Source organism: Stigmatopora nigra, chromosome 15, assembly GCF_051989575.1.
Source record: "Stigmatopora nigra isolate UIUO_SnigA chromosome 15, RoL_Snig_1.1, whole genome shotgun sequence".
In the NCBI taxonomy this organism is placed as follows: domain Eukaryota; kingdom Metazoa; phylum Chordata; class Actinopteri; order Syngnathiformes; family Syngnathidae; genus Stigmatopora; species Stigmatopora nigra.
Window position 1 is genome coordinate 4,997,823 of NC_135522.1, and position 13,324 is coordinate 5,011,146.

Genomic DNA, 13,324 nt, shown 5'->3' on the forward strand with positions numbered 1-13,324 from the left:
TCCAACAGCACAATAGATCTTGAAAGGATAGTATTTCGCTTTCACCTGCATGTTTTTTTTCATGATTTGCTTTGACCAAGCAATCCGAGGACAGAAAAATCTCGATTTCAAAATACTTGGCATTACACGTCTTGCAATCAGCCAAGCAGATGCCACATCGGAAAGAAAGCAAGTCGCCGCGAGGGTCAAGTTTCAATCACTAGTGGTCTTTTGACCTGATCGGACATGGCAACCCAACCCGGCATCAGGAAGCAATTCAAGAGGCCATGACTTGGCCCAGTTGTCCACATTGACATGTCCCCTTGTGGTCACATCCCGTCAGTGCTTTACACCTGAGCGACGTCCACTCTCGGGCGCGTGACTTGAAACCCGAGGAGGACGCTTGAAACCTGACAGTGATGAGCGGGAGCTTTAAATGATGCAGGAACCTAGGAGACGGACTTTTCAAGGCCGCCGGGCCGGGTCACGCGGCTACAAGATGAAGGCGACGCGGGCCTTGTAAAGGCTCGCTCACGCTCTTAAGTCACGTCAATGCTGACAATTGTTTGTCTCAAAGACAAGGATAAACAATGAATGATTTATTTAATAAGTTGCACTGGTACGCAGAATGCCGGTAGCTAACTGACAAAGTTAGTTAGCATAGTTAAGAAGCCTTAAGGTCATCAAACAATTTGTGAATACGCCTCTTCAAATATTAACCGCTCTCTGATTGGTTGGTAGTCCAGACGGGTCCCGGGGTCATAACCAGAGTATATTTGTTGATTCTGGGATGAGTTCTTCTTGGCAGAGGATAAAGAATATATGACTTTTTGCTAGAGTTAAAAATAAAGCTTGTAACTAACACAAGTTCATCGTTGGAATCCATACTTGGGGATCGTTTTTCTTTTCTTTGATATGACTTGAAGATGGGACGGACATTAAACTTTTAAAAAGGCCTAATGAGTAAGATGAGCCTGACACACCTTTCTATATAACATTTTTTGGTGGGGGACAATGAAGTGTTGGCATCAATAATTGAATCACTAAGATGATAATTAGGCCTTTAATCCTATGGCTTCTTCAAATATTTGCCGATATAATGCTGTAGACCAGAATAAAGTTTAGAAAAGTGCATTCAAAATGTCTTGCCGGGTGGACATTTTGGTTGGAAAACTGTTGGTGGACTTAAACCTAATCCCACTTCATGGACAACTTTGGTTTTTCATTTGTGTGCACGTGAGACTGTGGGGGGAAAAAGTCTGCACACCTGTAATCGGACCTTCCTACCGAAAGTCTGCACTAGCTGTGCAAAAAAGACAGCTTGTCACATGACCTCATTGTGTCGTCCCACATTCAGTAATTCAGTGTTGACCTGTCGGCTCACGTTTCCTTCCTATTTCCCATTCAATACACTAAACTTGTTTTTTTTTTTTTTGTCATTTCAAGCAGAGAAACCTTCACACAAGTGTCCATTCATACTTTTTAAGTCTATTTAAGAGAAAAAAATCATTCCTTGCTCAGCTCCTCTACTTACATTCAAACACACTTATATACAGTATAAGTATGCTTATAAATTGTGTATTAGTACCATTCATCTTTTGTTATATGTGATATAGTGGAAAAAACTTGGACAAGTCAACAAAAGTGGGTTTTATTATTTTTATTGATCTAGATATATTTGATGACTTTTACATTTGCTTATGCGGGAAATCATGACAAAAAAATGGGAAAAAATCCATGTGATAATGTTGACCCGATGCTTAAATTAAAGATGTCAGCAAAGACGTGCAAAACGATGGAAAGCCCAGACATGTTTAGGAGAGAACCATAGCTTGGAATTCTGTGGAGAAAACAAAGACATATAGAAATAGACAGTTAGTGTATTCTATTTAATAACCCCAATTGGTGATATTGTCATTAATGCTATGTATTTGAAGGGTTTGGATTATCGCACCGTCGACTCCGATGCGACCGTCGCTGTCGTCATCTGCGGCGGCCAGGAAATCCTTGGTCTCCTTGTCGGTCAGGGCCCGAGCGGCGGGGCAGAACCTCTGCAGAAAGAACCTGGGGAGGAAGACATCCACGTGTAAGTCAGAAAAAGGCCGCCATGTTGCTCTCAATGGCATTTACTTGGCGTCCCATTGCGCCGCACTCACTTGAGCTCTTCTTCTTCAATGTAGCCGCTTCCGTCGTTGTCCAGGATGCCGAAAACTTTCTTCACATCTTGGGGGCTCTTCTTGGCCAGGCCGCAAGCCTGGAAGAACTTTTTGGGGCAGAAGGAGTCTGGAGCTGGGAACAAAAAGAGGTCTGTTAACATTGTGGACTTTGATAACATTCACCAAAAATAATTGCCCCCAAAAAAGTCAAAGTCCACCCCGCAGTTTTTGTTGACAATGTTTTGGTGCTTTTAGTTGTACTTCTATTGCTAAGGAACTATGTTGAAGTTATTTTAAGTCATTCCAAGCCATTGAGGGTTAAAAAAAAATCCAGTTGATGATCTTTCAATGCCCCCAAAAAGTCATTTTTTACTTAATTTCTTTATATTTTGAATTTCTTTTTCACATTGGTAGTATTTGTTAAATGAGACAATTAGAAAGCCTCACATCTTTATGAAAATAATATTTAGTGTAGTCATGTGACAAGTGTGGCTTCTGCAATATTTGTCTATTCCTTCAGGATATGTACTTTATTCTATCAAAACAAACCATGTGGAACATACTTAACGTTATTCTTAACAAAACATACATACAGATCTATTTTTTTGTCTTGGGGGGAATAAATTCATTTGAATTTATAATGGTTAGCAATGGTTGAAACAAAGGTATTTACAAATAAAGACATTTCACAATAGAAACCAACTTTTCTCTTCTTCTGATAGAAAAAGTGAGACGTCATTTGTGTTGGGAAATATCCGTGAAAATGCAGCTGGCACCAACACGTGCGAAAAGGCGCAAACGCTGACAAAAGACAGCGATGATGATGATGATGTGCAAGTTGATCCGTACCTTGGCAGTCCTTGACGGCGCCGGCGATGGCATCAGCAGAAAGGAGAGATGACAGCGACATGTTCTTTACCTGCAGGCAAACCTTCAATCATTATTGTCATATTTCACCACGGGGGGCAAAAGTCACATCCAAAATGTGCCCATTAATCAAATAAGGATCATTTCACACTTCACGGTCTTGACTCAAAAATAAAATGCCTGTCCAAATCAGAGAATATTAGACTTTTGTTGATATGTTGAAAAATACCCATTAACAGCAATAGAAGTCCAAATCTGAAAGGTCTTTTTTTGCTTATTTTGAATAATAAAAGACCATGAAAAGTAAAAAAGGACAACTACACCCTCTTACTTTAAATTTAACATTGGAAAAATAATAATATAACACAAAACCCCATCTTTTTTTTGGTTAGTAACTTATACACTGCCAGCCCAAGTATTTGACCATTACAAGAATATGTGTTGTGGGAGTTAGCAGTCCCAGCAGAGTGAGATTTCTACTAAAAAAACACAATTTATGTCCAAGCCGTTTGGACCGGGGAGGTCTGACAGCAATGTAATGATGGTAAAGTCAATCGATTTGCAACTTACCAAGTTGGACGGCTTGTTGTGGATGCAGTAGAGAGACCAGGTGAGGCTTGAGTGGCGAGCGGCGTCCGCCAAGGCGGCTTTTATAGCGACAATGGGCTTTGCTTGAGTTACCTGTCGACGGATCAAATTCTAACTGGCCGCCCCGATCCTGTTTCCCAGCTACCTAATTAACCTTTACTATTTATAAACGCCCACGGCAGGCAGGAGAAGAGGAGCCGAGCGAGACGGGGCCCCGTGGACGCGTGGAACACCCTCCTCGCCCATCGCCCTCGCCCTGGCCCGGGGCAAATCCACGTAAACGAAGGATGCTTCACTTCTTACTTTTCAGGTTTTAAAAGTCAAACATGGCCCAAAATGATTCAAAGCCATCCTCTTGATGTCATTGGAGGAAATTTGAAACACACCATTTCAATTCGTTTTATATTTAATTTGCACCATTTTATGATGTGGAATATGGAATAATGTCATATTTGGTTCCGTGCCTTGCGATTGGCCATAAACCAATTTGGGGTGTCCACGCCCTCTTCTGACCGTGGTTGTCTGGTATAGGCTTCAGCACCCTCTGCGACCCTGGTGATGATAATCGGCATGGAATTAAAAACAAAAATGGTTCTTTTGTATAAGACCAGAAAAATATTGTAAATATGATGAAATTAAGTATACATATTTTGTAGTTCCAATTGAATGTCAATAGATAGAAAGACAAAATGAGTAGTAGTGGTAGTAGTACTAGTAGTAGTAATATACCTATCTGGGCTGGGAGTAAATGAATCCATTTTCACAGCAAATAGCCTCTAGGTGGCGCTAAATATACACAAAAACAGTTAGTGCATCTTAACTGGAGCACAGAAGAAGGAGTATAATACACGATGGGCCTTTTTCCTTACCATTTGTTTGTTTCCTTTGGTAGGCCGCATCCCACTCGGAAACTCAATCGTCGACCCCCCCAGAAGAAGGATGGCAGACACCGGATCGAGAGCCGCCACTCTCGCCGGATGATGTCATGTGCCAAGACGATACCTTTGCACGCTATTCTGTTACCACCGATCATTTATTCATTTACATTTGCTAATGCCTTCAACCTCCCCATACCAGCGTGTGGAACAACAAAGTGCATACAGTAAGTACACAGGTGCAGTACATTAAGTTTATCTTTTAATAAGGGGAAACACTTTATTCTATTGTGTGACAGTCAATGAGTTATAAGTTAGAAATTGACATGTTGATTTCAAAATTGATTTCACTTTTGTGCAAACAACTTTTAGTTACATCCAAAATCCATGAATTGCATGGATGCCTATTCATTTTATATTTCAATGTGTCAATATTTGAAAAAAATATGAAGCTATATTTTTCATACTTTTGTAAGAAAATGGGGATCATTAAACATGATAGAGGAGAAAATAATATGCTGGCTTCCTCTAGTGGTGCACAAAAGAATCATTGCTTATAAAAGTCATAAAGATAACTTTCAGGAAGTACATTTATATTACCTACATTTTAAATCAATGTTTATAATTTCTCCATATAATCTTAGATATTTCCCTTCAAATTATTATCTAGCTACAAATTGTAGTAGTATACACTGTTGTCCGTTTTCACCTAAATGGCATAGCGCCACCTTGCGGACAGGTATAGTATTTTGAATTGTTTTGATGTAAGTGGAAAGTTAAATATGAACGAACAAAAGGCAATTTTCCTGTCCACAAATTTATTGGGTGTTCTTCCAGTCATGTTTTCACAACGTCAAAAAGAAACATGATGAACCTTATAAAAGAATCTTTCTTCCTTTTGACCATCTTTTCTGTTCGTGGAAAGTGCCATGATTTGTCCAAATTCCTAATTAAGATGTGAAGACAACCCAAGGACAATGGCAATCATCATTTCCCTGGACAGCGTAGTGTGTTGCATTGGAGGAAACGTCTCTTAAGCAAATGTATAAAAATCATATCTCTTCAGATGAAAAGGGGTTTTCCTTGTTGTTCCATGCCAGATGTTGCTCACTTTTGACACTTTATGCCTTAACCAAGGTGGTGAACTCTGCAAAAAAAGCAAAAGGGCAACAACTATCATAAAAATAATATTATATTATATAGAGTATATATATTTTTCAGAACAGAAAATACGTAGGAAAAGGTCAAAGGTCAGCCAGGCATACCATCGACTCCAATCTTGCCGTCACCGTCGGTGTCGCCGGCTTGGAGGAAAGCCTTGGTCTCGGCGTCATTAAGTGCGCGTGCGCCTTCCTTGAAGTTCTGCAGGAAAAGCCTACCCAAATAGGATAGATGGTTTACGTAACAAAAAAAAAATGAAAGGCGCTCACAACGTGGCAGACGTTTTCCTACTTGAGCTCCTCCTCCTCAATGAAACCGCTCTTGTCCTGGTCGATGATGTCGAAAGCCGTCTTCAGGTCACCCGAGGACTTGGCGGCCAGGCCGCAGGCCTTGAAGAACTTCTTGTGGTCGAATGATCCGGCATCTGTGTTCAAAATTGGACAGCCTGTGTCAGTATATGTGTGTGAACTGTGCGGGTGTGTGTGTTTTGTCACCTTTGCATCCATCCAGGGCTGTAGCCACGTCAGCCTCTTTGAGTAAACCTTGCAGGGGCATGGTGATATGCTGCAAACAGAAGCCATTATTAGAGTGTTGACAGCCATAGATGTCTAATCCGTTTAAACTGCAGCTATTGAATGACCGCTGACAGCCTCCCTCTTTCAATTGGACCACTTTTGCTGTCAATTAAAGCCCACATTTTGTTAATGGTAGAATAACACTTTTTTGAATTTGTGAAAATGTAATTTATATAACACAATAATATTTCTATTTGCCACTAAACAAGCCTTTTTTGGTCACACATTTTTAAATCTATTGATAATTGAGTTTTTCTTAGATAAAATGTATTTTGATGATGCCAATAAACACAATTTCACAATTCAAAGCACATTAATGTCATTCCAGTTAACATTTTCTCAAACATAAGGTTTGTGTGCCAAATTATGGATCATCACATCATTATATCCGGTCCGCCATATATTTTCACAACGGATATATCATTAAAATATGATACAAATCACTCTCCACTAAAAAATATAACAAAAATAATCCTAGCATGTAGATACTAATTCTAGAAGGCCGTTTTCCTCACTCACCTTAATTAAACCTGTAGGAAAAAAAATCAATCTTCCTAAATCCAATTTACCTGTTCGGGGGAGTCTTTGTTTCGGATGGGACGGATGATGTAGGACAGAAGTCGGGGAGGCGACTGCAGTGATCTCCCGCTTTCCACCGCTGACCTTTTTATAGGTTCACCCCGAGGAAATCCGAAGCATCGGAGAATTGACACCGCTCGAATGGGCGAAAAGGAGGGGGTCGGAGGGGGGTGGTCCAAGGGGGTCCAGCCAACATTTTGTCCCTAAGCCAGGGAGCGCTCTATTTTTAACATTTGACAAGCCAAGACGCTTAAAAGGTGCGTTTGAAGACGTCTGTGAGCCTTCCCCCCCAACCTGACCCCCTCCCTTAGCTAAGAATAGTGTGGCAGGGGTGGCAAATTGGAACCTTGTTTAACATATGGAGCTTTCATTTTGGACACTAAATGAACATTTTGAAATGGCTAAAGAGACTGAAGGCAAAATGACAAGAACTATTGGATCTGGCTTGGAGGTGCAATAATATTTTGCCATCTAGGACGTGGTACTACTACTGGCCCACGCTGGGGACCCGTTTACTTGTCAGCTGTCATTTTGAACGCTAACAAGAGCCTAAGAGCCGCAATTGGATACAGGCTGAGGTTGCCAGGATTTCTTTTGCATATGGACTTACATTGGTTCAAATAAATTGGGGATCTACATCATTAAAAATAAAATCAGAAGACCGATTTGCTTTTAAAGGACATGGCAGTTATAGTATTAACACAGTTTTTTATTGGCAGAGGATAAATAATATATGACTGTCAATGCCAGCCAATGAGTTTGTAATAAAAATAATTAGCATTAACCGTCATTTTTATGACATCATCAAACTCTTAAGTGTGTATGAAAAACAAGCGTGTGACAAAGGAGAGTATTTTTGACACCAAAAGAGTCTTTATTCCAATTGTTTTTCACTCTGCCTCAAATGATGGTGTACAACTTGCACCAGTTTCAGAACATGTTGACAATCAGTCCGCAGGCAACCCATAAATAAGCTATAAAAAATATTCTTTCATTTGATGATTACCGGATCCCGTCTGGTGGGCCGGGAAATCAAAAGGGGCTTCTTGGTCGGTGGGGGCTTCTCCTTTAGGCCTTGACGAGAGCAGCGAACTCTGTGAAGGGAAAAAGGAAAATTCAGGAAGGGATTTGATAACATTATGAAAACAGTATTGTTTCTGTAGTATAAATTTAACAAATTTGGATGTCTGGAAAAGATGGGTAACATTTAATCATCAATTATTAATAGAAAGGTCAATTTACTTTTTTCACCCAATCAATGTTCTCTTTCCACTATTATCCAAGTGACATAATTTAAATTCCAAACCAATTTTTCTTCTGATTCTGATGATCAACAGAATCAATATACAGAGTATACCCTTTCCACACAATACAATTTTTGCTCCTTACTGGTAATTCCAGATGAGCTTTTATGATCAATTTACAGGAGAAATAGAATAATTTTTCTTACCCTCAATTCCGATCTTGCCATCACCATCGCTGTCACCGGCGGTGAGGAAGGCTTTGGTCTCCTTGTCGGTGAGAGCACGGGCGGACGCAGAGAAGTTCTGCAGGAACAGCCTGCAAAAGAAAAAAGAAAAAAAAACATCAATATGATGAACTCATTTGCTGCCAGGCCCCTTAGTCCCAATGGTGCCAATGATTTGATGTCATCTCACTTGAGTTCTTCCTCCTCAATGAAGCCACTGTTGTCCTGGTCAATGATCTGGAAGGCTTTCTTCACATCGTCGGAAGACTTGCCGGCCAGGCCGCATGTCTTGAAGAAGTTCTTGTAGTTGAACGAGTCTGCGGCTGCAAAGAGAAATAGAAAAAAAAATGGTTAAATAAGATAACATTTTTGGTCAAAGTAATAATTCATTGACAATGCAAATAACATGTATTAATTAATCTAATATGTATAGGAATTTAGAAAAGTTTTTATGCTTAAAAAATACTATACAAAAATAGCATGATTTCTTCTGGACCAAGCAATTTGAGGCAAGTTGTGATTACCTGAGCAGCCATCCAGAGCTGCTTTCACCTCGGCTTCAATGAGGACACCAGCGAAGGCCATTTTTTATTCTTATCTAGAACCAAGAAAAATAAATTCAAAATAAATTGACAGTCAAATCACAAGCATTTTCCTTGCTATTTTACTTCCACCCTCCCATTGGCTACTCACAAACTAAAGTTAAATACAATAAATGACAAGCATAACTAATAACTTTGCCACCCCCAAAATTCCCAACTCCACTATCAAATCAATCAATCAAATCAAATATATAACAGCATCTACAATAACCATCATCATCATCCTCTTAGTCTTCTGCCATCCTTCATGTGATCCATCAATTGCCTCCATGTCATCATCATAATTATAATGATAGTCCAGCGTGCAAGAAATGTCCTCCATATCCCGGGTGGTGTGGTGTGGGGGGGTCTTGGATGAAGGGTGCGCACTCACCTTTGCGCTGCGTGGAGGCGAGTGAAAAGACCGAGGTGGATTCCCAGCGAATGTGCCAATAGGGTTGGCCGCTTCTTTTATATCCTCCAGCAACACCATTTACAGCGCTTACTTGGACTTGGTCTTGGTCTTGGGCCCCTGGTATCGGGTGCCAAGAAGCAATTTGAAAAAATGTGTCTACTAGTCCACTCTATTTTTAGGGCAACAAATGAGGGATGCTTCCATGTGACGGGCCAGCCAGTCAACGGGGGTGATCCAGCAAGAGGCCTGGCCAACACCAAGAAAAGTCCATTGGAATGTCATTAAAAGTAAAGAGTCACTTGGAATCAAAGACACGTGCTCGCTTGGTCCTCGGAGATACCGCTTCCTGCTCCGCGACCAATCAGAATGGAGGTAACGGATCAAAGTGTTTATGGTGGTGATAATGAGTTGAATCGTCATGTTACTGCCAGATGCTTATTGACACTTTTATATTGGGGGTGAGGAAAGTCCAAGGTCAACATTGGGTTATTTATTGCTATTTGGATGGAAAAGCTCTTTTTGATGCTTTCTTTTATTTAATAAAGTTTAAAAAATGGGAGCAAGTGTAAAACACTCTAGCAAAAGTCTAATGTAATATGTTCTCTTACATTTGGACATAGTGTATGGCAGGTTTATACTATTTTTTAATTGGATTTTATTGGATTATATTTCAATGGAAGACCAATTTAAGCAAACTGTTCATTTTTGTGATTATCATAGTGATCAGAACACATCATATGATCAAGTATTAGAGAAATATAAGAAATTAATATACTTTATTGTGTCATTGCATGTGGAAGGAGTAGTTTTATTACTTTTCTTATTCAAATAAAGCTCTAGAAAAAATACAAAAAGGACAATATTAACACTGTATTGGCCATATGCTCTACATAGTTGTCCTAAAAATAATTGATAATGATATTTATAATTATATAAAGGTTGGATTTGTTTTAAATGCATGTCATAGGGCAAATGAGTCTAGGTTTAGGAGAAAAAGGCCAGATATCAACTAGGAAATTCTTTGATTTTTTTCATTCAATGGTTTTTACTATTATTGATCATATTTCCAAGTGACACAAATTTAAGCGCACATATTTGTTAAGTGATGCTGTCCTTCTATTCTCGTCCATAGCGGATCGGTTCCTACATGTTCTCACAAGAAAGATATGTGCTGTCTTAGGTCTAAATTTCAGTCTGTCCGTGGATGAAGAATCAGACCCAGACAATGGCATCACATAATAGTAAGTACATTTATTGATCACTTCCAATTAATAAGGAGTTTCGGAAAAGTTGAAGTTTCTCATTGCATTTTTTAATTCAATCCATTGGGGGTGTTCATTTTTTCATTTTAGGAGATGGCAGAATTCTGTGGAGAAATTAAGAGACGTAAGTAGTTGAAATGCAACACAGTAGGAGTGTGGGTGACTTTTTATAGTGTGATTTCAGCACTTGATAGTGGACAGCTCCCTAAGCACATCTTCACATTGACTCGTTTTTAGGATGGATGGAACACATTATAAATGTACAAACTTTAAAAATAAAAATAAATCAATACATTTGGGAGTCTTTTAAAAGACATATTAGCACTTATTTTGTTTTTTTAAAGCAACAGAGGAGCATTTTTTAAAAAAATATTTCTGGGAGGATAATAAAAGTGTAAGCATGTCACAAGATAAAAATGACTGCAACAACATCATTTTACATGTAGAAGATGAATTTTATACTCCAATGTGGCTCCCCCCCCCCCATCAAACAATGTTATTGTTATTCCACCCAAAACAAAACAAATCTTTAGGGAAGATGACTTTTGTTTTTTAGCCATTACTGTGATCCCAAACCAGATATAATGACAAGAAAAGAATGTTTTTTAAGTGTTCCCATGCTGATTGTGTGCATAAGTATATTTTCTTTGCACTTTCCAAACCTTCAATGCCAATTTTTCCATCTCCATCTCTGTCCCCCGCCGCCATCAGCGTCTTGGTTTCAGCCTCCGTCAGCTCTCTTGCACCAGGGGAAAAGTTCTGAAGGAATAATCTGATAGCAAAATTCAAATGATGCACGATGGATTGATGACATTTCTAAAACGTATTGCCTTTAGTCAAAGCCGCATGCATTAATGAACAGATGTAACATTCAAAGAGTAACTTCCACTTGAGGGCTTTTTTTTTTCTTCCCTGCCACAAATGTGCCAGCTTACATCCTTATTTAGGCTTTTAAGCCACTCACACATACTTTAGCTCCTCCTCCTCAATGAATCCACTCCTGTCCTGGTCCAGGATTGTGAACACATTTTTCCAGTTTGCTTCCGACGAGCCCACCAGTCCCACTTTTGTAAAGAAGGTTTTGTAGTTGAATGTGCCCGGCGCTAAAAAGTGATAAAAAAGGAAATCAATATAGGTCAAGTCAGATTATATTACACTTTAAAAAATACATCAATTTTAATTTTGCTTGGGAAAATCGATGATATAATTAAACACAGTAGTTTTATAATACTACAGATTATTTGATCCTAATGCACATTTTTAGCTAAAATCAAATACGATCATAGGAATAATTTAGATTTTGGAGACTCCAACTATACATAAGCAATGTAATGAACATCCATCCAAATACTAGTCCAGGACATTTTGGAGAAAATCCCAAACATCAGCAATAATACGAGCTTTGCCTTTCCCTGGCCTTGGCATGGCGTCACCGTCCGTGCTGTCATGCAAACATAATAACTGGAGATAAATAATCAAGTGTTTTTGAGACCCGAGGGCTCCTTCTGCAGAGGCGGCTGAGGGGGGGATGATGCGGTGCGGAAGACTTTCAGGTCATCAAGCCCAAACAAGCCCAAGATGCCAAAGTATTCGTGTCCGGACTCACCTTGACAGGCCTGTACGGCAGCACGAATGTCGTGGTCTCTCAGCATCCCGGCAAATGCCATGGTCCTTTACTCTCTTCTCTGTGTGTGCTTGCTGGCCTGAGGGAGTCACGCACAGACACGCAAACGACTGTCAAGCCTGCCAAAGCTGCTCTCTGTTTTTTCCACAATGCGGGAAATGAGTTGACAGAGCACGCACAAGCATAAGCGGGATAACTCGGGACTCTAGTCATTGGCAGAAAATCTATCAGCAAATTAATCGATAACCATTTTTTAGAGATGTAAAAGTGGTCCGAATCCACCATAGGAGACTTTTAATAGTAAATGAATGACACTTAGTTTATTCTTATTGGGGAAATGATCATTAGATGAAAATATATATTCTGTTTTAAGAATTTCTTTCAAATATAGGTTATTTGAAAAAGGTAAAATGTTTTTAAATGTATTTTTTTTTTGCAAATTCCAAAAAAAAAGAAAAACAATGGGAAAATCAAACATACAATACATCATAGAATTTGTAGTTATATTTGCCTGGTTTGGAAAACAATGCCAATTTTATTTTATATTAATCTTATTCATATATACATTATATTTAGTTGCATTTATCCAAGTAATAGTATTTTTTGAACACATTCTCAATTCAAATGTACATAGCCCAGTTTAATATAACACCCCAAAAGATGTGAATAGTACCCAAATCTGCACAAGTATCAAAGTAATTGCATTTTGTATGTTTTAGCCCAAAAATTTCAGTTCATTTGTTAGTTGCTATGAATAAATGTATGAATAAGCAAGATGCTTACCGTTCTTTTGTTCTCTGTGGCGTGACTCAGTTGCTTTTTTGCAGCGAGTAACTTGGCGCATCTGTCATCCAAACCGGGGAGAGTTTTCCTACCTCACCACAGCAAGAAAAGTGTCCTCCTCCTCTTCGTCATCTCCTCCTCTTCATCGCCTCCTCCTCCTTCATCCGTCAATAAAAAAGCACGTTATTTTCTAACTTGTTTTTTTTAGAAACAAGAATGAACCATGTATTATTTTTTTATGGGTAATTATTTCTGCTCCCAATTGTATGTTATTCTTGATGGGTTTACCTTTGAGATTTGGTAGTCCTGCGTCATTGCCATTAGATAAGATTTAATTGAGTAGTTTGTCTGTTTGTCTTCATGTTTGTGCTTTGAATTTGGTGGCTTAGGCAGAAGTCTGGGTGCTCCTCC

General features: G+C 39.2%; 4 protein-coding genes and 1 long non-coding RNA gene across 6 annotated transcripts; 1 reads left to right on the plus strand and 4 right to left on the minus strand.

Annotated features, from left to right (window-relative positions):
• Positions 1-1,648: 1,648 nt before the first annotated feature.
• pvalb8 (parvalbumin 8) lies at positions 1,649-3,705 on the minus strand. Its single transcript, XM_077734185.1, has 5 exons — positions 3,573-3,705; positions 2,985-3,054; positions 2,136-2,268; positions 1,934-2,043; positions 1,649-1,819 (listed from the first exon to the last, which is right to left on the minus strand). Exons 2-5 carry the CDS (start codon positions 3,043-3,045, stop codon positions 1,794-1,796), a joined length of 330 nt encoding a protein of 109 aa, XP_077590311.1. The 5' UTR covers positions 3,046-3,054; positions 3,573-3,705; the 3' UTR covers positions 1,649-1,793.
• Positions 3,706-4,471: 766 nt separating this feature from the next.
• LOC144208134 (uncharacterized) lies at positions 4,472-10,649 on the plus strand. Its single transcript, XR_013328837.1, has 4 exons — positions 4,472-4,692; positions 9,424-9,616; positions 10,425-10,485; positions 10,597-10,649. It is a non-coding gene; the product is annotated as an uncharacterized LOC144208134 (long non-coding RNA).
• Positions 5,267-6,884, minus strand: LOC144208133 (parvalbumin beta-like). The gene is made up of 5 exons (XM_077733821.1): positions 6,771-6,884; positions 6,121-6,190; positions 5,918-6,050; positions 5,731-5,840; positions 5,267-5,612 (listed from the first exon to the last, which is right to left on the minus strand). The coding sequence occupies exons 2-5, from the start codon at positions 6,179-6,181 to the stop codon at positions 5,587-5,589; spliced, it is 330 nt and encodes a 109-aa protein (XP_077589947.1). The 5' UTR covers positions 6,182-6,190; positions 6,771-6,884; the 3' UTR covers positions 5,267-5,586.
• LOC144208132 (parvalbumin beta-2-like) lies at positions 7,632-9,382 on the minus strand. Its single transcript, XM_077733820.1, has 5 exons — positions 9,224-9,382; positions 8,773-8,846; positions 8,439-8,571; positions 8,231-8,340; positions 7,632-7,874 (listed from the first exon to the last, which is right to left on the minus strand). Exons 2-5 carry the CDS (start codon positions 8,831-8,833, stop codon positions 7,849-7,851), a joined length of 330 nt encoding a protein of 109 aa, XP_077589946.1. The 5' UTR covers positions 8,834-8,846; positions 9,224-9,382; the 3' UTR covers positions 7,632-7,848.
• Positions 10,476-13,071, minus strand: LOC144208130 (parvalbumin beta-like). Of its 2 annotated transcripts, none has more exons than XM_077733818.1 (5): positions 12,914-13,071; positions 12,113-12,209; positions 11,471-11,609; positions 11,169-11,278; positions 10,476-10,610 (listed from the first exon to the last, which is right to left on the minus strand). In XM_077733818.1, exons 2-5 carry the CDS (start codon positions 12,171-12,173, stop codon positions 10,588-10,590), a joined length of 333 nt encoding a protein of 110 aa, XP_077589944.1. In that variant the 5' UTR covers positions 12,174-12,209; positions 12,914-13,071; the 3' UTR covers positions 10,476-10,587. The 2 variants fall into 2 exon arrangements, with proteins under 2 accessions (XP_077589944.1, XP_077589945.1); XM_077733819.1 differs by having other exon boundaries at positions 11,477-11,609; positions 12,914-13,067.
• Positions 13,072-13,324: the final 253 nt, after the last annotated feature.